Raw genomic sequence first — 23,201 nt, forward strand, 5'->3', positions numbered from 1 at the left:
AACTTCTCAAAAGTATTCATAAATTATTTAGATACAATAAACATGAAGCCATAAACTTTCGAACTGTAAACCAGAAGATGAAAAAACTAAAACTGAAAATATACATACAAAAACAAAAAAATTCATGTGTGAGTGAGTGGGGGGGGGGGGGGGGGGCAAACGGAAAAAAACTGAAATTTGAAAAATAAAAGCCTTTTTGGAGAAGAGTTTTGAAAAATATTTTCCCTTCTCTTTATAAGGAAAACAGGAAAATGAGTTCATAAGGAAAATATTTTCCAAAACATTTAAGCCAACCAAACATGGGAAAATTGAAAAATATTTTCCTTCATACCAAACACACCCTTCATCTCCTCTTCTATTCTTTCTTTCATCTATATTTGTTGGTTTTTCTTAATTTACAACCAACAAATGGAGCCTCAGCATTCAAACAGAAAGTTACTGAGAAAAATTCCCTTCTTGGAACCAATATATATTCAATTATTTGGATTCACAAACATAGAATAATTTCCCACAGTTCGCGAAATAATAAGAATTTTTCGTAGCAGCATAATAGAAGTATAGAACTATATCGAGCAGTTCTTAAAGTTTCAGCTTTCGGAACAAGACAACCACATCAAAATTCCTACACTTAGTGCAACGGCGGAGCTTGATAACACAATGGTACAACATCGTCATACTAAATCAAATTTCTAACCTGAAACTTCTGTTCTGATATTAAGTTCTCTAAGTCCTTGCCGCCTCCTTCCCCTTTTTTTGAGTGCCTACCTGCTTGTTGTCTATACATATCTTGCCTATTCTGTTGACCTCTATACTTTGATTTATCTTTGCGGACATCCTGCAATCAAGGACAAATTCATTACATAGCATAACTTGTTTCCCCATTGTGATGACATAACCAGAAGAACGTGAAAAAAAGACCTAAAACAACACATCCAAAAACACACTGACCTCCCTTAGAATTGAAAAGTGAACTTCATGTGACGCCAATGCCAGCATTATCAAGTCTGCGTCCTGTGGAAGCACCAGAAAATATGTAAAAAGAACACACTTGAAAGACGTCATGAAAGAACACTTCAGCATAAAGCAAAAAGGGCAAGGTAGGCTGCTATAGAGTACGACAGAAAAGAGAAGGAAAGAAAAGTAGGGTGCCACAAATTACCAAACCATACAAGCAATGTCGTGTATTAGGATCAAATCCTGGAAGATTCCTTTGCAAGCGAATATAAGACATTATCTTATGCTCCCCTTCACCAGGCACACTAGCATCAGAGAGAATAACCTAAAAAGATCACGATGTAGAAGAAGCATAATGTATGAGGGAAAAAGCATATCCCATAGAGCATGAGAGCAAGTGTCCAGCAGAAGTACGCTTACCTTGATTCCCTGCCAACCAGAGTCTACATTCACTTTCAAACGTATATAGTATTGAAGTGCAGATGACAGCAGTTCCATGAATTTCGTTCCAGGTGTAATAACATTTGAATCCAACTTTTTAGTACTTAAATCTTCCCGTTCTGTTTCATCATTCCTTCTTATTCTCCCTGTATCAGAGGCCTAAAAACAATAAAGTTCAATCTGCTTTCATAGAAAAGGAAAAAAGGAAAGAAAGAGAGAAAATCCCTAAACTGTCAAAACTTCCAAATCATAGAAAAGAAAAAAAGGAAAGAAAGGGGGAAATCCCTAAACTGTCAAAACTTCCAAATTCCACTTCTAGAATGCACTGCTATGTCGTTCGTTTGCAGCCTATATGTCTATTCCTGCTTTTTGTATGTTGAACTCGTAAATTCCCAAGTTGGATATTCAAAACTTTTAGGTTTCCCTTTTACAAAAGTCTCCCAAGAAGAAAAGCCAGATTCCTGTCTAATTTGATCAAGAATTGTATTTAGCTTTCCAGAAATATTCAGGTTGGTTCTCAAGCAAGATATAACTGTTGCCGAAAGTAGACAAGGTCAAGTATGAAATCTAGACCTTCGAAGGAACTTTTTTGATTGGGAACTGGACACTGTGGGAGCTAACGAGGGGGCTGGAAAATGTGATAAAGCTGATTGACACACCAGATGCTATAATCTGGAAAGGAGGAAAAATGGTATTTCATGGTAAAATTCTGTAATAGTACCATGATGAAGCTTGGAGGGGGGGAACAACATATGGCCTTGGAAATCAATCTAGAAAACAAAAGCTTCCCCTTGAGCTACATGTTTTGGTTAGATTATAATGAATGAAGCTTGTCTTACTCAAGATAAATCCCAAAAAGGAGGATTCAGACTAGGCAATAGATGCTATCGATGTCAAGCTGAAGCAGAATCTGCTACACACTTATTTTTGCATTGCCGCTTTGAATGGGACACTTGGGTCATGTTCCCGAATGTATCTGGAGGATTTGGTAGTTCCTGCAACCGTTAAAATATGCACTAGAAGGCTGAGAGGACAGTGAATGGGGAAGCAAACCAAATACAAATGGAATGCTAACCCTTTATGTATATTTTGGTGCTCATTGAAAGAAAGGGATAGAAGATGTTGTGAAAACGCTTGTACACTTTTTCCTTTTGTGAAGTCTAGGGTTTTTAAACTGCTATACTCTTGGTGTAATTAGAAGCAGAGACTCATGTATTTTCTTTTGCGGGACTTCCTGGATTCCCTTCATATTTTAGGGAACCCATGTCCTCTTTTGTGTACATATTCGGCTCTTTCTTGGTGCAAATCAATGAAACTTTACATATCAATATAACCTGATCAAGAATAGTTTCCACATGGTTTACTAATAAATTTAAGGTGAAAAAACTCACTTCATCACCAGCATCTTTAGCAGCTCTGAAACGTCTTGCACGTTGTTGATTCATTTTGGCACGTGGTGCAACACCATCTGCAGATCTTATATCATCATTAGTCGAGGAATGAGGTAAATAAATCAAATTAGCTATTGCTCAATATGGTTCCTAAGACAATCATACATCTGGCAATGTTTTAGTGAAGAATGGAAGTGGTACACCTGGGCAAAAATTTTGAGAAAATATTTAGCAAGCTAGACCAGAAGAACTCACTTCTGCATTGATTACAAAATAAATGACCACATCTATGATCTAAATGATTTAAACAAGAAAACAATAGGTGTGACATCATACAGACCTTTGGAATAACTAAGTAAATATATCGACGACATCTCTACTTCAAACCTCAAATCCATGTAAACACAATCTCTTATATACAGCATTTAACTTCTAGATGTATTTCGTAAATAATGTTTTGATTTATGGCTGTTAGAGATAGCTATGTAATTGTCCCACATTGGAATAGGAGTAGTATCCCCTTTGTATAGAGTAGCTATAAATAGCACCTCTTGTATTACATCACATACAATATCAATATATCATATTTTCTCCCGTGCCTTCTCACATGGTATCAGAGCTATCGTGAGAGATTTATCGCTGTGCATAAATTCCAGCGATTCCGGGAAGTAAAATCAGTCACCGGAACCCTTTTTTTACGGCGACTTTCAAAGTTGTTTTGCGTCTGCTTTGTCTCGGTCAGTGTTGTGCACAAAATCCAACACTACCACAAGAGTAGTCACTGTCCGGCGACCAAATCCCAGTGAAAATCTCCGGCGGTACTGTAGCTGTCCAAAGAAAATTTTCCGGCGAAGTTCCAACATTGCGTGGGCCACCTTCCGGCCATTTTTTGGGGACGACTCTTCAGGACAGATTGTTTCCCTTGCAATTCCGAGCCTACCCATCCAGGTTACACCAAATTCCGACCACTTTTTTTATTTTTCCGGCATGAATAGTGATTTCAAAAAGTTGACTTCCGGCCATTTTTTTAAAAAGTTCCTTCAGAACAGTTGGGTCTTCTGGTAATTCCGATCCTACCCCTACTGTTTTTATTTCATTCCGACCACTTTGAATATTTTCCGGCTGCAACAGTAACTTTCCAACTGCTACAGTAGTTTACTATTCTGGTTCAGTGTTCCTTACTCTATTTTCAGTGGATTACAGTTGATTATTTCTCTTATTTGGTAATAATTTACAAGATGTCTTTGGGAATTGATGTTTTTGGGTCTAAAAGCATGAGTTCTGGAAACTCTAATGTTATGATTACCTCGGAACCTTTAGTGGGAGGTTCAAACTACTTAGCTTGGGCTTCATCTGTCGAGTTGTGGTGTAAAGGTCAAGGTGTGCAAGATCATCTGATTAAACAATCTAGCGAAGGAGATGAAAAGGCGATAGCGCTTTGGGCAAAAATTGATGCTCAATTATGTAGCATCTTGTGGCGTTCTATTGATTCTAAGTTGATGCCTTTGTTTCGGCCATTCCAGACATGTTATTTGGTTTGGGCAAAGGCTCGTACGTTATACACTAATGATATATCTCGCTTCTATGATGTGCTATCACGGATGACAAACTTAAAGAAGCAAGAATTAGATATGTCTACTTACTTGGGTCAGGTACAGGCAGTCATGGAGGAATTTGAGACATTGATGTCAGTTTCTGCTAGTGTGTCAAAACAACAAGAGCAGCGACAGAAAATGTTTCTAGTTCTTACACTCGCTGGACTTCCTCATGATCTTGATTCAGTACGAGACCAGATTTTGGCGAGTCCGATTGTCCCTACAGTTGATGAATTATTCTCTCGATTACTTCGCCTTGCTGCAGCACCAAGTCACCCAGTGATTTCATCCCATATACTTGATTCCTCTGTTCTTGCATCCCAGATAGTGGATGTTCGGGCATCTCAAGCTATGGAGAATAGACGAGGAGGCGGTCGTTTTGGGAGATCTAGACCCAAGTGTTCTTATTGTCACAAACTTGGACACACTCGCGAAATGTGTTATTCCTTAAATGGCCGTCCACCCAAAAATGCCTACGTTGCTCAAAGCGAGACTACAGGTAACCAGGGCTTTTCTATATCTAAAGAAGAATATAATGAGCTCCTTCAGTATCGAGCAAGTAAGCAAACATCTCCACAAGTAGCCTCAGTTGCCCAGACTGACACTCCTATTGCTGGTAATTCTTTTGCTTGTGTTTCCCAGTCTAGTACTCTTGGACCATGGGTCATGGACTCAGGCGCTTCTAATCATATCTCTGGTAATAAATCACTTTTGTCGAATATTGTATATTCAAAGTCTCTTCCTACTGTTACTTTAGCCAATGGATGTCAAACTAAGGCACAAGGAGTTGGACAAGCCAACCCATTGTCTTCTATCACCCTAGATTCCGTTCTTTATGTTCCTGGTTGTCCTTTTAGTCTTGCATCTGTTAGTCGTTTGACTCGTGCCTCAATTGTGGTATATATTTTATTGATGATTCTTTTATTATGCAAGACCGTAGTACGGGACGGACAATTGGTACAGGTCGTGAATCAGAAGGTCTTTACTACCTTAACTCGCTCAGTCCTTCCACAACATGTCTAGTTACAAATCCTCCAGATCTAATCCACAGACGTTTAGGACATCCGAGTTTATCCAAACTTCAAAAGATGGTGCCTAGTTTATCCAGTTTGTCTAGATTAGATTGTGAGTCGTGTCAGCTTGGGAAACATACCCGAGCTTCCTTTACGCGTAGTGTTGAGAGTCATGCAGAGTCTGTTTTCTCCTTGGTTCATTCTGATACATGGGGTCCTAGTAGAGTCAGTTCAACCTTGGGATTTCGTTATTTTGTTAGCTTTATTGATGATTACTCAAGATGTACTTGGCTTTTCTTAATGAAAGATCGTTCTTAGTTATTTTCTATATTCCAGAGTTTTTGTGCTGAAATCAAAAACCAATTTGGTGTCTCTATCCGCATTTTTCGCAGTGATAATGCCTTAGAATATGTATCTTCTCAGTTTCAGCAGTTTATGTCTTCTCATGGAATTATTCATCAGACATCTTGTCCTTATACCCCTCAGCAAAATGGGGTTGCAGAAAGAAAGAATAGGCACCTTATTGAGACTGCTCGCACACTTCTAATTGAGTCTCGTGTTCCGCTGCGTTTTTGGGGCGATGCAGTTCTCACAGCTTGTTATTTGATTAATAGGATGCCTTCATCTCCCATCAAGGGTCAGATTCCACATTCAATATTGTTTCCCCAGTCAGCCTTATACCCTCTTCCACCTCGGGTTTTTGGGAGCACATGTTTTGTTCATAACTTAGCCCCGGGGAAAGATAAGTTAGCTCCTCGTGCTCTCAAGTGTGTCTTCCTTGGTTATTCTCGTGTTCAGAAGGGATATCGTTGTTATTCACCTGATCTTCATAGGTACCTTATGTCAGCTGACGTCACATTTTTCGAGTCTAAACCTTTCTTCACAACTGATGTCACTTCTGCTGACCACCATGACATATCTGAGGTCTTACCTATACCGACTTTTGAGGAGTTTAGTAATCCTCCTCCACCTTCAACCACAGAGGTTTCACCCATACCAACTTTTGAGGAGTCCAGTGTTATCCCTCCTAGTTCCCCAGCCACAGGAACACCACTCTTGACTTATCATCGTCGTTCGCGCCCTACATCAGGCCCATCTGGTTCTCGTCCTGCACCTGACACGGCTCCTACTGCAGATCCTGCTCCTAGTACACCAATTGCACTTCGAAAAGGTATACGGACCACACTAAACCCTAATCCTTATTATGTTGGTTTGAGTTATCATCGTCTGTCATCTCCCCATTATGCTTTTATATCTTCATTGTCCTCAGTTTCCATCCCTAAGTCTACAGGTGAAGCATTGTCTCATCCAGGATGGCGACAGGCTATGAGTGACGAGATGTCTGCTTTACATACAAGTGGTACATGGGAGCTTGTTCCTTTTCCTTCAGGTAAATCTACCGTTGGTTGTCGTTGGGTTTATGCAGTCAAAGTTGGTCCCGATGGCCAGATTGATCGACTTAAGGCACATCTTGTTGCCAAGGGATACACTCAAATATTTGGGCTAGATTACAATGATACCTTCTCTCTAGTGGCTAAAGTGGCATCAGTTCGCCTTTTTCTATCCATGGCTGCAGTTCGTCATTGACCCCTCTATCAGTTGGACATTAAGAATGCCTTTCTTTATGGTGATCTTGAGGATGAGGTTTATATGGAGCAACCACCTGGTTTTATTGCTCAGGGGGAGTCTCGTGGCCTTGTATGTCGCTTGCGTCGGTCACTTTATGGTCTAAAGCAGTCTCCTCGAGCCTGGTTTGGTAAGTTCAGCACGGTTATCCAGGAGTTTGGCATGACTCGTAGTGAAGTTGATCACTCTGTGTTTTATTGCCACTCTGCTTCAAGTCTATGTATTTATCTGGTAGTCTATGTTGATGATATTGTTATTACGGGCAATGATCAGGATGGTATTACTAATCTGAAGCAGCATCTCTTCCAGCACTTTCAAACTAAGGATCTAGGCAGATTGAAGTACTTTCTAGGTATTGAGGTTGCTCAATCTAGCTCAGGTATTGTTATTTCTCAAAGGAAATATGTGTTAGACATTCTTGAGGAAACAGGGATGACAGGTTGCAGATCTGTTGACACGCCGATGGATCCGAATTCTAAACTTCTGCCTGGACAGGGGGAGCCGCTTAGCGATCCTGCAAGCTATAGGCGGTTGGTTGGTAAATTAAATTATCTCACAGTGACTAAGCCCGACATTTCTTATCATGTGAGTGTTGTAAGTCAGTTTATGAGTTCTCCCTGTGATAGTCATTGGGATGCAGTTGTCCGCATTATCCGGTATATAAAATCGGCTCCAGGTAAAGGATTATTGTTTGAGGATCGAGGTCATGAGCAGATCATTGGGTACTCGGATGCTGATTGGGCAGGATCACCTTCTGATAGACGTTCTACGTCTGGATATTGTGTTTTAGCAGGAGGAAATTTGGTGTCCTGGAAAAGTAAGAAACAGAATGTAGTTGCTCGGTCTAGTGCAGAAGCAGAATACCGAGCAATGGCTATGGTAACATGTGAACTAGTCTGGACCAAACAATTGCTCAAGGAGTTGAAATTTGGTGAAATCAGTCGGATGGAACTTGTGTGATAATCAAGCTGCACTTCATATTGCATCAAATCCGGTGTTTCATGAGAGAACTAAACACATTGAGATTGATTCACTTCGTCAGAGAAAAGATACTCTTAGGAGATATTACTACGAAGTTTGTGAGATCGAATGATCAACTTGCAGATATTTTCACCAAGTCCCTCACTAGTCCTCGCATTGATTATATATGTAACAAGCTCGGTACATATGATTTATATGCTCCGGCTTGAGGGGGAGTGTTAGAGATAGCTATGTAATTGTCCCACATTGAAATAGGAGTAGTATCCCCTTTGTATAAAGTAGCTATAAATAGCACCTCTTGTATTGCATCACATACAATATCAATATATCATATTTTCTCTCGTGCCTTCTCACAATGGCAAAGGCAACCATTAGTAATATCTTTCACTTTTTGGCATAACATATATAAGTTCCTCTTTTCTTGAAGGAAATGCAGCACATACACAAGGAAAAATAGTTTGGTTAACAGGTTAAGTACTAATTTCTTTTATAAAAAGGCAATATAAGAAAAAAAATTCAAGAGTTTCATCTTACGCTTCTATTTGATAGGGCTTGCCATCCAATGGCCAGTGCAAAAAAGAGAGGCAAGGTAGCAAACACAATTTTACCTCCTTGCAAATACTTCTGAAGTAAGACTTTAACACGAAGACAACTCAATTGTCCACGATTATTATGCAGACACTCGTGCTCTCTACTTTATTGGGATAAAGCTAAACTCCCAACCTGTTTGATGTTTCTTGGTTTGCTATTGCTTTCTCAAGGTTCTATTTTTATTCAAAATTTCAAATGTTTTTTTTTGAGAATTTTTTACTCAATTGTTACGTTAAACTTACAACAGGCAACAAGGATAAACCTTTCAACATTGCACCAACTAAATTTCAAGGTAAAAGGCTTTTCACTGATGTCAAACCGGCAGTGACCGAGTGCTGGGCTAGTTACATACATCAAATAGCCAAAGCCAAAAACAGAAAACAGAAGAAGCAAAAGATTGGGTTAGACCGACTAATATCGCCTCATCTATACATGAAGAGATTCAAAATCCTCTAGAATAGTTTCAGCTTCCCCTATGTTTTACATGAAGCAGCAAACAAAGTAAACAGTTAAACTAGTCTCTTAGATGGAGTTGGAGAGTCCTTCAAAGCACCTTTGATTCCTTTCTTTCCAAATTGTCCACCAAATAAAGTTTAAGCATTTCTCTTGAGCATTTTATCATAACTTTCTAAGCTCCAGCATCGAAGCACTTCGAGTGGTGATGTGGGCATCACCCACTACACTCTCATTATAGATAAAAACATCTGACCTTGTTGGAAATGTCACTTTGTAATGTAAGAATAAATGTTCTGAACTTTCATTAAATTCCACATAAAAAAACATCAACGTATTAAATAACTGAAAACCTCTCCTTTGCAAAGAATCGAATGTTAGACATGCTCCTTTAATCACTAGTCATGTGAAGCAATTGACTTTGTAGGGTGCTTTGGATCTCCAAATCTGTGACCATGGCCATTGGTTGCTTTGGAAAGAAGTTCAAAAGAAAGACCTTTTATACACACTCATCACAATCTTTGGACGAAAAGTTGGAGTCCAATCCTTTATTGAAGACGAATGGTTCCGAGACCAAGTTACTATTATTTCTTTTTCTGCTTTTGTGTTAAGCTTATCAATATTTTTAATAAACAATTGGCTACAAAGGGATCTTTTTTTCTGAAAGTGTCACAAGCTTGCTCCTATTTTAATTGTTTATTTTTTTGTAAAGTTTTTTGTAAAAACAAAGAATTAAATTCGATTTTCTCTTATTTAATATAACATTACTAGTGAATGACGAATAGAATGAACTAATAGAGAGAATTCCTACACTATGCAGTTTCCAGCTTAAGGAATTTTCATTGTTAGACCAACTTTGATGGGTCTCCAGCACCTTGAAATTCAGATGCCCTTTCCTACTCCCAGCCATTCAAGTATCTTCTAACAAAATCCAAGTCCCAAGTGTTGTGAGATCGATATTGTGATATAGAAGCTTCCTTGTAAGTTGATAACTCAAACAAATCATGAAAAGTATCTTTGCAGGGAGAATATCCGAGCCAACTATCAACAACAACAACTACCCAGTAAAATCCCACATAGTGGGGTCTGGGGAGGGTAATGTGTACGCAGACCTTACCCCTGCCCCGGTAGGACAGAGAGGTTGTTTCCAATAGACCCTCGGCTCAGAACGACGGAAATAAAGAAAAACAAGGAAAACAAGAAAAGAAAAGAGAATTCATTAGTAACTCCAGTAAAAACCATTATAGTAACAGAAGCATAAAAATCAAAAGATGAATGACTTGCAATAACAGTAACCAGAGTCTAAGGAATCTAAGATAAACAACAAGAATAGTGTGGGTTCAACATAAACTGCAAACCATCTAAGATCAACCCTAATCCAACCCCGCCTTACCCCCGGTATGCAGTAAGGAAAGCTCCACTACCCCTACCCTACAACTCTAATGCTAGTCCTCCAAATCTTCCTATCAAGGGCCATGTCCTCGGAAATCTGCAGACGAACCATGTCCTGCCTGATCACCTCTCCCCAATACTTGTTAGGTCTCCCTCTACCTCTTCTCGTGCCCGCCACGGCCAACCGCTCACACCTCCTCACCGGAGCATCGATGCTTCTCCTCTGTACGTGCCCGAACCATCTGAACCTCGCTTCCCGCATCTTGTCATCCACAGGGGCGACGCCCACCTTCCTCCGAATATCTTCATTCCTGATCTTGTCTAACCTAGTGTGCCCGCACATCCACCTCAGCATCCGCATCTCTGTTACTTTCAACCTCTGGATATGGGAGTTCTTAACCGGCCAACACTTTGCCCCATACAACATTGCCGGTCTAACCACAGCTCTATAAAACTTACCTTTGAGTATCGGTGGCACTTTCTTGTCACACAGGACTCCAGATGCAAGCCTCCATTTCATCCAGCCCGCCCCTATGCGGTGAGTGACGTCCTCATCGGTCTCTCCATCCCTCTGAATCACCGACCCAAGGTACTTGAAGCTATCTCTCTTGGGGATGACCTGTGACCCAAGCCTCACGTCCCCGCCTACATCCCTCGACTCAGTGCTAAACTTGCACTCCAGGTACTCTGTCTTAGACCTGCTCAATTTGAAACCCTTAGACTCGAGAGTTTGTCTCCAAACCTCCAATCTCTCGTTAACACCTGCCCTCGTCTCGTCAATTAGAACAATGTCATCAACAAATAGCATACACCATAGCACCTCCCCTTGAATATGATGTGTCAAAGCATCCATCACCAAGGCAAATAAGAATGGGCTAAGCGCAGAGCCTTGGTGTAATCCCATAACAACCGGGAAATGCTCTGAGTCGCCTCCCACAGTCCTAACCTTAGTCTTAGCTCCATCATACATATCCTTGATCGCTCTTACGTAGGCTACCGGCACGCCCTTCGCCTCAAGACATCTCCAGAGCACCTCCCTAGGAACCTTGTCATACGCTTTCTCCAAGTCAATAAACACCATATGCAGATCTGAGCCAACTATCATGCGAGACAAAGCTTTTTCTTCCACTTCTAGCCACAATATCAGTTCTAGATTTAAACTTCGGCCATAGAGCACTAATGCTCTTCCAGGTACTATAAACACATGAGAACATGACGACTCTTGATGCACCAGCTCCCTTCCATCCCATATTTTTCTTTCAATTACTTGCCTCAAAAGTGCTGCTTCTTCATTTTGAAATCTCCAAAGCCACTTCTCATCAATGGGCTCTGACTTTGATATCTCAAAGTTTTGATACCAAGACCTCCAGCTTTCTAGGGTAAGATAATAGACTTCCAGTTAATAAGATGAATGGCTTTCTGATCTTTATTTCCTCGCCATCGGAAAAAAATTCTCAGTAAAACTAGTTTCTTCTCAACTTTTACAGGCAAGGAAATAAATACATTACATAAGTGGACAATGAATCCAAATGATGTTTATTAATACCAGTATGGCCTCTACAGATAGAGTCTGCTTCCAATTGGCAAGCCTCTTCTCGCATATTTCCACAATACCCTGCCAAATTGATTCTGCTTTGTCTTAGCTCCCAATGCAAACCCCAAGTAGGTCACAGGGGTGAACCTTTTGTGATGTCAGGAACCCCGTTCACTAAGAGTGGGCGTTCGGTACTTCAGTACGCTATTTAAAAATTACGGTTTGGTACTTCGGCATTCGGTAAATCAATTGTGCATACCAAATACTGTACCAAAGTAGTTCGGTACGGTTCGGTATTTTTTGTTTGGTTCGCTATGATTTCGATACGGTTTCCATAGCCAACCAAACTAAATTGAAATGATTTTTGCATTAGTATAAAACATTAAACATAGCGGGCCAAAAGAATTGAAATCGAGCATATAGAGTCAGAATCCATAACAAACAAAAAGAAACTCTCTGTTGTGAATTTCGCAGACACAGATAGACCAAACTTTAGAAAACCCATAAGACCTAATTATCTCATCTAACTATGAAGTAAGGTGACAACCAGTTGTTGGGATAAAATGAGGAAACACAAACGAAATCACTGTCTCAAATTTGCAAGGAAAGTATCACTGGTTGAGACCCAGAAATATGATAAGGAAAATGATATTGACCATAAAGCTAGTAACATACTTTGGGCTGGGAAATGAGAAATTAGATGGTAAATAATTGGGCTCAGCAGAATAAGCTTTGTGTTGGGTTGGCCTGGTCTAATTGTTTCGGTATCTCGGTATACCGAAATATTTAAACCTCAATACCGAGGAACGTACCGAAATACCGAATAACCAAAAAATCTATACCGTAGTACCAAATACCGAATAAATCGATACCGAAATATCGAATTAATACGGCTCAGTTCGGAATTCGGTTTTTCATATTTTATGCCCACCCCTACCGTTCATAGGATATATCAAGCTTTTCATGCAGTTGATGTGTAAGTCTAAGTAGCCTCAAACACTGTGAAAATAAGCTACTCCAAACGTGCACCACAAAGAGTAACATGAGCATAAAAGAGGTAGGTGTGAGATGACCATGTTGCAGAATCCCTTGATAGGTGATGCATCCAACTTATTCGGCATGTTTCATCGTTCTACTTAAGGCCTCCATTACAAGGATAAAAAGGAAAAGTGACATGGAATCACCATGTACGCGGCCCTTTTAGGCAGGAAAAAAATGAGCATCAGCACCATTTATTAGATATGGAGTATTTGACAGAAAACACACAGTGTGTTATCCAACTCCTCCATTTGATGTTAAAGCCTAAATCTTTGAGCACAGAAAGCAGGAAGTTCCGGTTGACACAGTGTTGTGAAAAGCGTGAAGCGAGGAAAAGCGTCAAGCCCCTTTTTACTTAAAGTGAGAAGCGAAGCGCTTGTCTTTTGAAGTGAAGCAGAATTTTAAAAAAATAAATAAATATTACATAGACAACACATATAACTATAAGCAAAAAAATAGCAGCAACTGAAACGAAAAAAATTGGGCAGCATTTCGCTGCAATTTAAGACTGAAACAGTTGAAGAAAAAGAAAAAGAAGACGAAGAAGAAGAACGAGAAAAAGAAGAACGGGAGGGGAAAAAAATTGGTAGCATTTCGCTGCTATTTTGAGACTGAAACAGTGAAAGAAAAAGAAAAAGGAGGAGGAAGAAATCACATAGCTGGGCTTGAACCTTAACTTGAACTTGAAAAGTGTAGAAAATGGGAACCCTAGTCGCATGTTTTTTTCTGCTGCTTAATGATGTTTTGAAAAAATAGAGCTTTTTTAATTTTTAATCGTTGGCAGCCTTAATATATCGAAGCGCTCGCTTCTGTCGCTATTGTCGCTTCTCATGCTTCTCGTTTTTTTGGCAGAAGTGAACGCTTTATAACACCTGCTATGCTTCACAACACAGAAGCAACCAAGTTCCCGCTTCGCTTTGCTTCACGCTATCGTTGGCAGCCTTAATATATCGAAGCGCTTGCTTCTGTCGCTATTGTCGCTTCTCATGCTTCTCGTTTTTTTGGCAAAAGCGAACGCTTTATAACACCTGCTATGATTCACAACACAGAAGTGACCAAGTTCCCGCTTCGCTTTGCTTCACGCTAAGCACTGAAGCGAGCGCTTTTCACAACACTGGGTTGACATGATTGAACTCAATATCAAGTTTGCATACTACGAGCTTATTCCTTTGTCGAGACATTCTTTAACAATTAGAGTTGCATCCATCATCTTCTCCTCTCAATAAAAGTCATTTGCGAGCTAATGTATCAATTTATCCATGACCCTTTTGAGTCTCTCTGTTAAGAATCCAGAGACAGTTTTATAGATGCTACCAGTTAAGTTTATGAGTTTAATGTCTCTCAATTCCATCCCACCATTCTTCTTGGGAATTAGAGCTATATTATAGCATTTAGGCTTCTCCCAAACCTCTCCTGATGGTAGAAGAAATCCAAAGCTTGCATAATGCCATTTTGAATAACTAACCAGCATCATATATAAAATGCCATAGTAAGCTCATCCGGACCCGAAACTTTGTCCCCATTACATTGTCATAGGACAGCTTAAGACCTCATGTGCCTCAAAAGGTCTTTGCAAATAGTATTGTTAGTCAAGGGAAAACCAGGTTCCAAAGTAGTTGATTCAGTGTGTAAGGCTGTGTAGAAATCTAAGATTTCATTCCTGATGTTTACAGGATCTTCCTTGATATCACTATCAACCATAAGCTTATCAATAATTCAATATGGTTATACGTTCGCGCATAGCCAATCTTTGGAAGTTTTTGGTATTCTTGCCCTCATGTCTAAACCACAAGCATATGGACTTTTACTTCCAAGAAATTTCTTCAAATCTTGCAATGTCATCTAGTTCCATGTGTAAGTTAGCTATTTCAAAAGTTCGTCTTCATTAAGCATTCTTTCTTCATATTTGATCAATTCTTGATTGACAATCTAGTAATGCTTCCTTTCTACACTCTATATTACCACAAAAAAAAACTCTAGACTACCAAAAGAATATCTGCTCCATTCTTTTAAAATCTACTTTTCCAAGTATATCAGTTACAAAAAAAGGCTTCCCACCACCCTTTAATTAGCTTTTAAGCCCTCGAGTTCTAGCCACTTTTTTCAAACTTGAAGTAGGAGTTTGTCCTTTCACAATTTCCACACCGGAGCATGATTGGAGGGTGATCTCTCGCAAGTTTTGGTAGCACATATTGTTGATACAGCTGGAGTCTTCATCCAATTCCATTGAAAAGAGTATACCATTAATCCTCGAGGTAGCATTATCATGTTCTCCATGAAACCAAATGAATTTTCCTTCATTCATACGGGTATCTATCAACTACAAATCCTCTAAACATGAGGAGAATTAAACCATAGTTTCTATAGTTTTGTTGCTGCATTTTCTTTTTAACACAAATCTAGTAACATTAAAATCCTCAACTACCACTCAAGTACCAGACAACCAGTTAACAATAAGAGCATCATTAATAATTTTCCATCTTTAATGAAAGGCAGTTGATGAGAAGATACAAGTTTCCATATAATCTTCCATAAAATTCGGCTGTCACTTTAGTTAAAATCTTCTATAAACTATTGATGAGGCAGATTAGTCTGAAATCACGTTCCTCTTTTGCTCCCACTTTTTTGGTAATAAGAGTAATGCGGGTGGCATGCAGACTTCTAACGAAATGTTCTTGTTCAAAGCAAAGATTAAGTGTAGAAGGGCATAGGGATGAATTATCCACCAAGTTTCGAACCCTGTACCACTAGATTTCTAGATTATTAGAGAAAGGATGATACCTCCTGGTTTAAGCTGTTGTTCACCATAGCTGGTTACTTCTCACGATTTGAATCAGGTCAAAATTCCAATCATCACAAAATTTTCCAATCACCCTCGTGCTAGTCTCAACCAAATTGGAATTTTATACACCAAATCATCTGTTTCTACCTCAATTTCTTTTGAGATATTATCTATATTCTATAAAGCCCTTTATCCTAATCCTTGCCCATAGGAGGTGGTTTTTCAGAAGTGTCTCCTCTTTAGTTTCAAGCCGCCCCACACATTTGTCCTTAATGCCTTCAAAATTTCCAGTGACCATAGATAGCCCGGTAGACCTAACAATCGGATCCAAGACCATTTTGATCTAAAGCTATGTTGCGTGGACTCTTCAAAATGCAGCTGCACCCGTGTCGAATCCTCCAAAAATACACTACATTTAAAGGATCCGACACGCACCCGGCGACATTTTCGAAGAGTCCGAGCAACATAGATCTAAAGTCAATTGGGATATAACCTGAAGTAGGAGTCACCCTCTCAGATTGAGGTTAAGAGTCCTCCATTGCCAAGTACCAAGCTTGACGCATCCTGTTTCTGCTTTCGAAGGGAACTCGAAAAGAAAATGAAACTCGTCCAATTCAAAGACCTGGAACCTTCCACTTATTCTAGATCCATTTTCTGATCTTCAAACAGGTTGCAATTTCATCTTGTCCCCGATAAAGTATCTATTTAGAAAATCTCTTTTTAATGGGAGCATCTGTTTAGAAAATCTTTTCTCTCATTTTTCATTGATACTAATTCTTTTTTCTCCCCATCTAGTATTGCTAGGATCTACTGTGTTCTCTAGCCAACAGTTTAGCTTCGCAACCTCTATGTATCGGATGCTATACCAAAATTTAATTAAATCAATCACCATATACCAAACTAGATCATATGAAATAGGAAGGATGTAATAGTACATTACATGAATTCCTAAATGAATATTTTGAAAGTCCTGAGTAAGTTACTAGAGTTGTATCTAATATTGCATGGTCTATCCAAAAGAAAGAAAGCTAATATTGGACTAACCTAGTCAACTTCTTTAAATGATGATAAATAGCAAAAACCGCATACTGACATTTACAGTTAAAAAAATAACCTGGACAACTAAATAAATCTTTGCGATTTCGTGAATATAGAATATATTGATTGTGAAAACTGATGATAGTTCACTAACCAATCGCCATGTATAAAAGCTTGCGAGGCCTAACAATTGAAAATATTCTATCAATGTACTTGAAAACCGCTTTAAAGACTTCCTCGTGTGTCTCCGGGGCAGGCTGCAGACAGTCCAAAACACTTGGTCAATAGAAGAGGACTAAGTTAAAATTTGCAGCATTTATATATATATGTAAAAATTGTACCAGGCCTTCTGGATGAAAACAAGGGTGAATGATTCCGTTCATATCCAAATACAGATTATCGAATTCAATGCCGTTGGGATTAGGGTCGCTAGTGTCAATTGGGACAGTAACCCCATTAATGACGGCTGGGGTTTCTTCGTTAACCTCAACAACAGACTGTGGATAACGCTCCAGTAACCAACGATAGAATGCAGGTATTCCCATTTGAGGCTTGTTCGGCTATTTTCTGAATGTTGTAAGAAACTAGACTAGAGTACAGGGAGAGGGGTTTGAGCTAGGGTTTAAGGTTTTGTATGCCAATTAACAGAATGGGTTTTTTCGCTGTCAAGGAAAAGAGAAGATTTTATATGAGTTTAATTTCATTTTAGGGACATGCAAAATATTAATAAAATCAATAACCCGAGCGAAAAGAATCCTATTAGTTTATTGATAACGGATTATTAGGTTAACGGTTCAATAACGATTTTATGTTATATGATTATTGGTTATAGGTTTGGGGCTCGATTTTGCCAAAATTCTTAAATACTAGTCTTGCGGTACGCGTGTCGCGCGTGTACCCATCAAATTTTAAAAAATCGTTAACAATATGTGCATGTGTATGTTTGAGAAAGCTAGTGATTATTCAATTTTAGTAATCCCGTGAGACTTACTCTAATGTTAGAGCAATAATGCTAAATATTTTGGGCATTTAGACGCGCATTCTACCAAGGTTTTTTTTACAAAAACTTTTTATGTGGGACTTCTTTTTCCTTGTTAATTGACTTAATAGAATAGGTGCTTATGATGATTCACAGCTTAATCTTATAAAGAATAATAATTCCTCATATTAAAGGTTACTTGGAAAATTATTTTTGATAGTTCATAAATAATATTTTCATAATAGTACATTTAGAGTATTTTTTAACAAACAAAAACTAAAAGTATACCTTAAAGAGATATATCACATACAGCATAACAATTTCCATTTTTCTGTCACGGCTCACGACCCAAATCTCATAGTAGATAGTGATGGTGCCCAACGATCCTCTTAGCCAAGCCAACGGTAAACCTCCAACTTAATTATTCATTTTTAACTTTTAAAATTGGAAATTTCTTTAAATACACTGAATTTAATGGAGATCTCATGGAAACATACGTACTTCTTTACCAAAATACCAAGTACGAATAATTCTTAAAGTAGTAGTAGTAATAGTAATAATAATAATAATAATAATAATAATAATAATAATAATAATAATAATAATAATAATAATAATAATAATAATAATAATAATAATAATAATAATAATAATAAGTAAATATAGAATAACCACTAGTAGCCCCCAAAAACCGGAGTCACAAGTGAATGAGCGCAATTTAGGGAATATACAAAACCGCTACGGCTACAGTCTAAAATGAAATAGACAGAAATAATTAATAAGATAAGAGGAACACTCCGGGTGCTGCAGTCGAAACATGGAAGGCAACTCACCACTGAATCTCCGTGTAATGCGTCTATGTGCCCATATGACCACTTGAAGTACATGTCTCAGTACCTGCAAAATCAGTGCAGAAGGTAGTATGAGTACGTGAATCAACGCATACCAGTAAGTATCTAGTCTCGCCTCGAAGAAGTGGTGACGAGGATTCGACTTGACACTTACTAGTGGTCAAAATAATAAAATACATAAAGAAGACAAGTATAAAACACAACAAGTAACACGAAACAAATAAGCTTTAATAATAAATTTCCAACCATGGATTATTACGAAATTACTAAAATACCATAACCGGCCAGGAAGGCACAAAATCAATTGTTACCTATACCAAATCAACTCCTAAATGTTACGCACAAGTCTGCCGAGGCGAACGGCTTGATCCCATAGAAATAGTGATATACAATAAGTACGAGCGGCTGGAGTCTAAGCTCCTCCCCCATCCTGAGAAGTAGTTGGAGAAACTAGGGCCAACCCCACCTGGGCCAAGGTACCAAACATGTTCAAGAAGACCTCTAAAGTCTCCTGAAGTCTAGGGGTAAGATCGTGATGGCACCTAGTACCTAATACTAACTTCTCTCGATCCAAAATCCCACCTTAAGGATTGTAAGTACCTAATACTAGGTAAGGCTATCACATAACAAAATCATTAGTAAGTAACAACTTAAATATTAATGAAGGTGGAAAAGAGTACCATAACATGACCAAAAAGAAATTCAGTAGTCATACATCCCAAAACCCGATAATACTAACTCGTAAGCTCTACAGAGAGTACTCAAGGTATCTCAAAATACAATATTGTTTGGAATACAATAAATAGTAAAAGAAAACAATAGAAGGAGACTCCAAAGCCTGCGAGCGAAACAACAGATATACCTTGAAGTCTCCAAATCTCTGGCTACTAACTTGTCACGACCCAAAATTTCACCTTAAGGATCGTGATGGCACCTAGTACCTAAGACTAGGTAAGCAACGATTTCTATTGCGTGACCAGTAACTTAAATATTAATAAAGGCGGAAAGAGTACCATAACTTGACCAAAATGGAAATACATTAGTCATACATACCAAAATTCGGTAATACAAAGTCATAAGCTCGGTAGAGAGTGCACAAGAAATTTCAAAATACAACACTGTTTGGAATACAATAAACAGTAATAAGGAAACAATAGAAGGTGACTTAGATGCTTGTGAGCGGAATATTATGTATACCTTGAAGTCTCCACAACTCTGACTCGATTCTCTAGTGCCTACCATGCTCTCAGGCACCTGGATCTGCACAAAACTGTTCAAAATCATAGTATGAGTATATCATAATCGGTACCTAGTAAGTTTCAAGACTGACCTTGATGGAGTAGTGATGAGGTCCAAGTTATGACACTCACTGGATAAATACAACTAACAACGAAAAACAAACAAAATAAGTATCAACAAAGAATAGGGCATGTGATAACATGACATATTAACCAATAACTTGTAAAACACAAAGTTAAATCATTTAAGAAAAACAAGGATATGTTCAAATCATCGACCCGATCCATCATAAAAATAACATCAAGAATCACCCCGAAATACCGTATAACTTAATCAGCAAACCAACCTTATGATGTCGCGTGATCTACACATGAAATATTTCCCCTTATATATCTACACACATATAAGCCATCTTATTTCGTCGCGTGCGCATCACAATAAAGATTTTCTCTTACTTGTAACACACTATTAGCCTCATTATCTCACTGCATGCACATCAACAAACACAATCGTCATGTCTCCGCATGCGCATTCACAACACAAAAATCAATCCACACCACACATGCACATGTGCCACAACATCACCCAAACAACAATATCAAAGCCACAACAATATAACAACAATATGTGTAGGAATCACAATAATAACACAAGGTACAGGGAGTGAACAAAAATAAAACACGTTTCATATAACAAACAACTCCAATTCATATATTAATAGCCTAAGGTCTAACCCGATCAATTACCACACATATTATAATGATCGGGCCGGTTGTTTTGAGTATATTAGCCCCATTTCCCCTATTTGATGCAATACATATGTGCATTTGTGATTATGAGACTTTTTGGGATGGTTGGTTTGGTTTTAGGGAAGTTTTGGAGGGAATTGGGATGCTTAGTCCCAAGGTTGGATGCTTAAGTTAAGAGGGTTGACCGGAGTTTGAGTTTTGTATAGAAGACTCTGGAATGGAGTTTTGACAGTTTCAATATCTCCATATGGTGATTTTGAACTTAGGCATATGTCCGAATTTGGATTTGGATGTTCGTAGGTTGATTTGATACTTTTTGACGAAAGTTGGAAAGTTGAAGGTTTGAAAGGTTGGTAGGTTTGATCGAGAGTTGACTTTGTTGATATCGGTTTTGGATTTTTATTCCGATAGTTGGTATACGTTTGTTGTGTCATTTGTGACTTGCTTGCAAAATTGAGATCATTCCTAGCAATTTGATATGGTTTGGCACGAGAATTAGAAGTTGGAAGTTCATTTGTTTTCTTAGAATTGAATTGGGATGCGATTCATAGTTTTGATGTTGTTTTAGCTAATTTGAGGCCTCGAGTAGGTTCATGTTGTGTTTTAGGACTTGTTGGTATGTTTGCATAGGGTCCTAGGCCCCCTCCCTCCCAGGCGTGTTTCGGATGAGTTGAGGATCATGTTGGACTTAGTTGTATTGCTGAAGGCATTTGATTTCTTGTGCATTTGCACCTACAAAGGAAGGGTTGTAGGCACGTGATCACAGAAGTGACCAGGTGGTTGCAGATGCGAAGTTGGTCCGGATGGACTGAGTCCACAGGTGCGGACCTTGGAGCGCAAGTGTGCAGTAGCATGAACGAGGGGGATTCCACTAAAGTGGAGATGCATATGTGGATATGAGTCCGTAGAAGCGGATGGTCCGGAGGCTAAGTCATTTTTGCATTTGCGATGGTTTTTCTATAGATGCGGCATCGCATGTATGAGGAAGTGGACCTGTCACAACCCAGATCGATAGGCCGTGACGGGTGCCCAAGTTCTACCTATCGAACACCCTTAAGCTTACGTCTAAGATATAAACATGAAATAAGTGTAGGTCATGCATAACATCTGCAATAAACTACTGATTCATGTGAATAACATATGCGGGAAAACATGCCCAAATGTCATATACATATATATACGAAATACGGTAGGGCGAGCCGATAAGGCCACATACCATCCAACTATACATAACTATCTACAACTGTATAAAGGTTGGGACTGGGCCTCGTCATACCCATATATGTATACAAAAGTATCATACCAAAATCTAAGAGCAGCTCCAGCTCAAATGGAGCACACTAGCTCTCACTGAGCAAGGATCCTAAGAAGGGGGACCGTCAACCTATCTCCTGCACCTGCGGGCAAGAAACACAGGCCCCAAGCAATAGGGGCATCAGTACAAATAATGTACCGATTATGTAAGGCATAAAAATCAGTATATAAAAGACATGAAAGAAACATGGAGTAAAAGACTCAATATTTAAGTCTGAATAGACATGTGAATCATGAAATATTTATAATGTCATGCATATGCGTATAAATGTCATATCATGCATAGATATATGCGTATATAACATCATTCATCCTCTAAGGAAACCCCATCATATCATCTCGGCCTTAGTGGGCGAAATCATCAACATATGCCAGCTGATCAGGTGGTGGTGCGTATATGACGCCATAACCCTTCCCTATACCCCATATACATGTATTATACGCGTATATACTACCATCTGGTCACAGGCCAATATACATATATAAATAAATGCAATGCATAATGATTTAAGTCAATAAGATCTCTCGGAATGTCACGAGACCCATGAACAAATGATATGATAGTAGGACATATGGGGAATCAAGAACATAGGCAACCCTAGTACTAAGAATAGTATGAAAGTTTTACATTTGCACGTTTCATTTGTATCATATGGATCATACCAAAAGGAAAGAATGGATAGCCTTAACATACCTCAAGTCACCAATGCAACTCAACAACAAGCTTATGAACTAGCGCGCCAACCTTATAACAAAGAAATACATGTACAACTTAGATGTCACTAGTATATCACGTATGTCAAACGATAACTCGATTCTAAAATAAAACGGGCAGCATTTCCCCTGATTATACTGCTCCCTCAATCCCACCATAGGAGAGATAAAAACACAATACAACTAGCAACTTAGAAATAACCTAACTACAATTCTGAACCTTTAATACAACAAAAAACCCAAATATAACATAACACACCCAATCAGCAAGTTATCAATTCGCCTGAAATTGCAACAACGAGCGACCAGCCCACTACCCTACCACATGTGGCATTTCTACACGTCCTTTATCCTTCCAAACTCCATTAATCAACAGCACAATAAGCCAACACGAGTGGACTACAAAACAGTCCACTAAAAGTGAAATAAATCGAACTCACGGCTTACGATCACCGTTCTGTGAGTTTTAACTATTAGGAAATGAATTTATCAATCTTCCTTGATGTTTAAAAGCTTAAATACAGAA

The 23,201-nt window shown here is 38.8% G+C and overlaps 1 protein-coding gene across 4 annotated transcripts in view; it reads right to left on the minus strand.

The window, feature by feature from the left end:
- Nucleotides 1–17,498, minus strand: part of LOC107785646 (5'-3' exoribonuclease 4) — a 33,744-nt gene extending 16,246 nt beyond the window's left edge. For 2 of the 4 annotated variants that reach the window (XM_075239935.1, XM_075239932.1), the window contains exons 1-7: nt 17,171–17,497; nt 16,984–17,086; nt 2,787–2,863; nt 1,375–1,554; nt 1,160–1,279; nt 949–1,011; nt 695–835 (exon numbers count right to left, since the gene is read on the minus strand). In XM_075239935.1, coding sequence (XP_075096036.1) covers nt 695–835; nt 949–1,011; nt 1,160–1,279; nt 1,375–1,554; nt 2,787–2,863; nt 16,984–17,086; nt 17,171–17,374 — 888 coding nt within the window. In that variant the 5' untranslated portion in view covers nt 17,375–17,497. Of the gene's footprint in view, nt 1–694; nt 836–948; nt 1,012–1,159; nt 1,280–1,374; nt 1,555–2,786; nt 2,864–16,983; nt 17,087–17,170 lie in introns of all 4 variants that reach the window. The other 2 variants (XM_075239933.1, XM_075239934.1) reach the window with 2 other exon arrangements.
- Between the last annotated feature and the right edge of the window lie 5,703 nt (nt 17,499–23,201).

Source organism: Nicotiana tabacum, chromosome 20 (genome assembly GCF_000715075.1).
Source record: "Nicotiana tabacum cultivar K326 chromosome 20, ASM71507v2, whole genome shotgun sequence".
NCBI lineage: Eukaryota > Viridiplantae > Streptophyta > Magnoliopsida > Solanales > Solanaceae > Nicotiana > Nicotiana tabacum.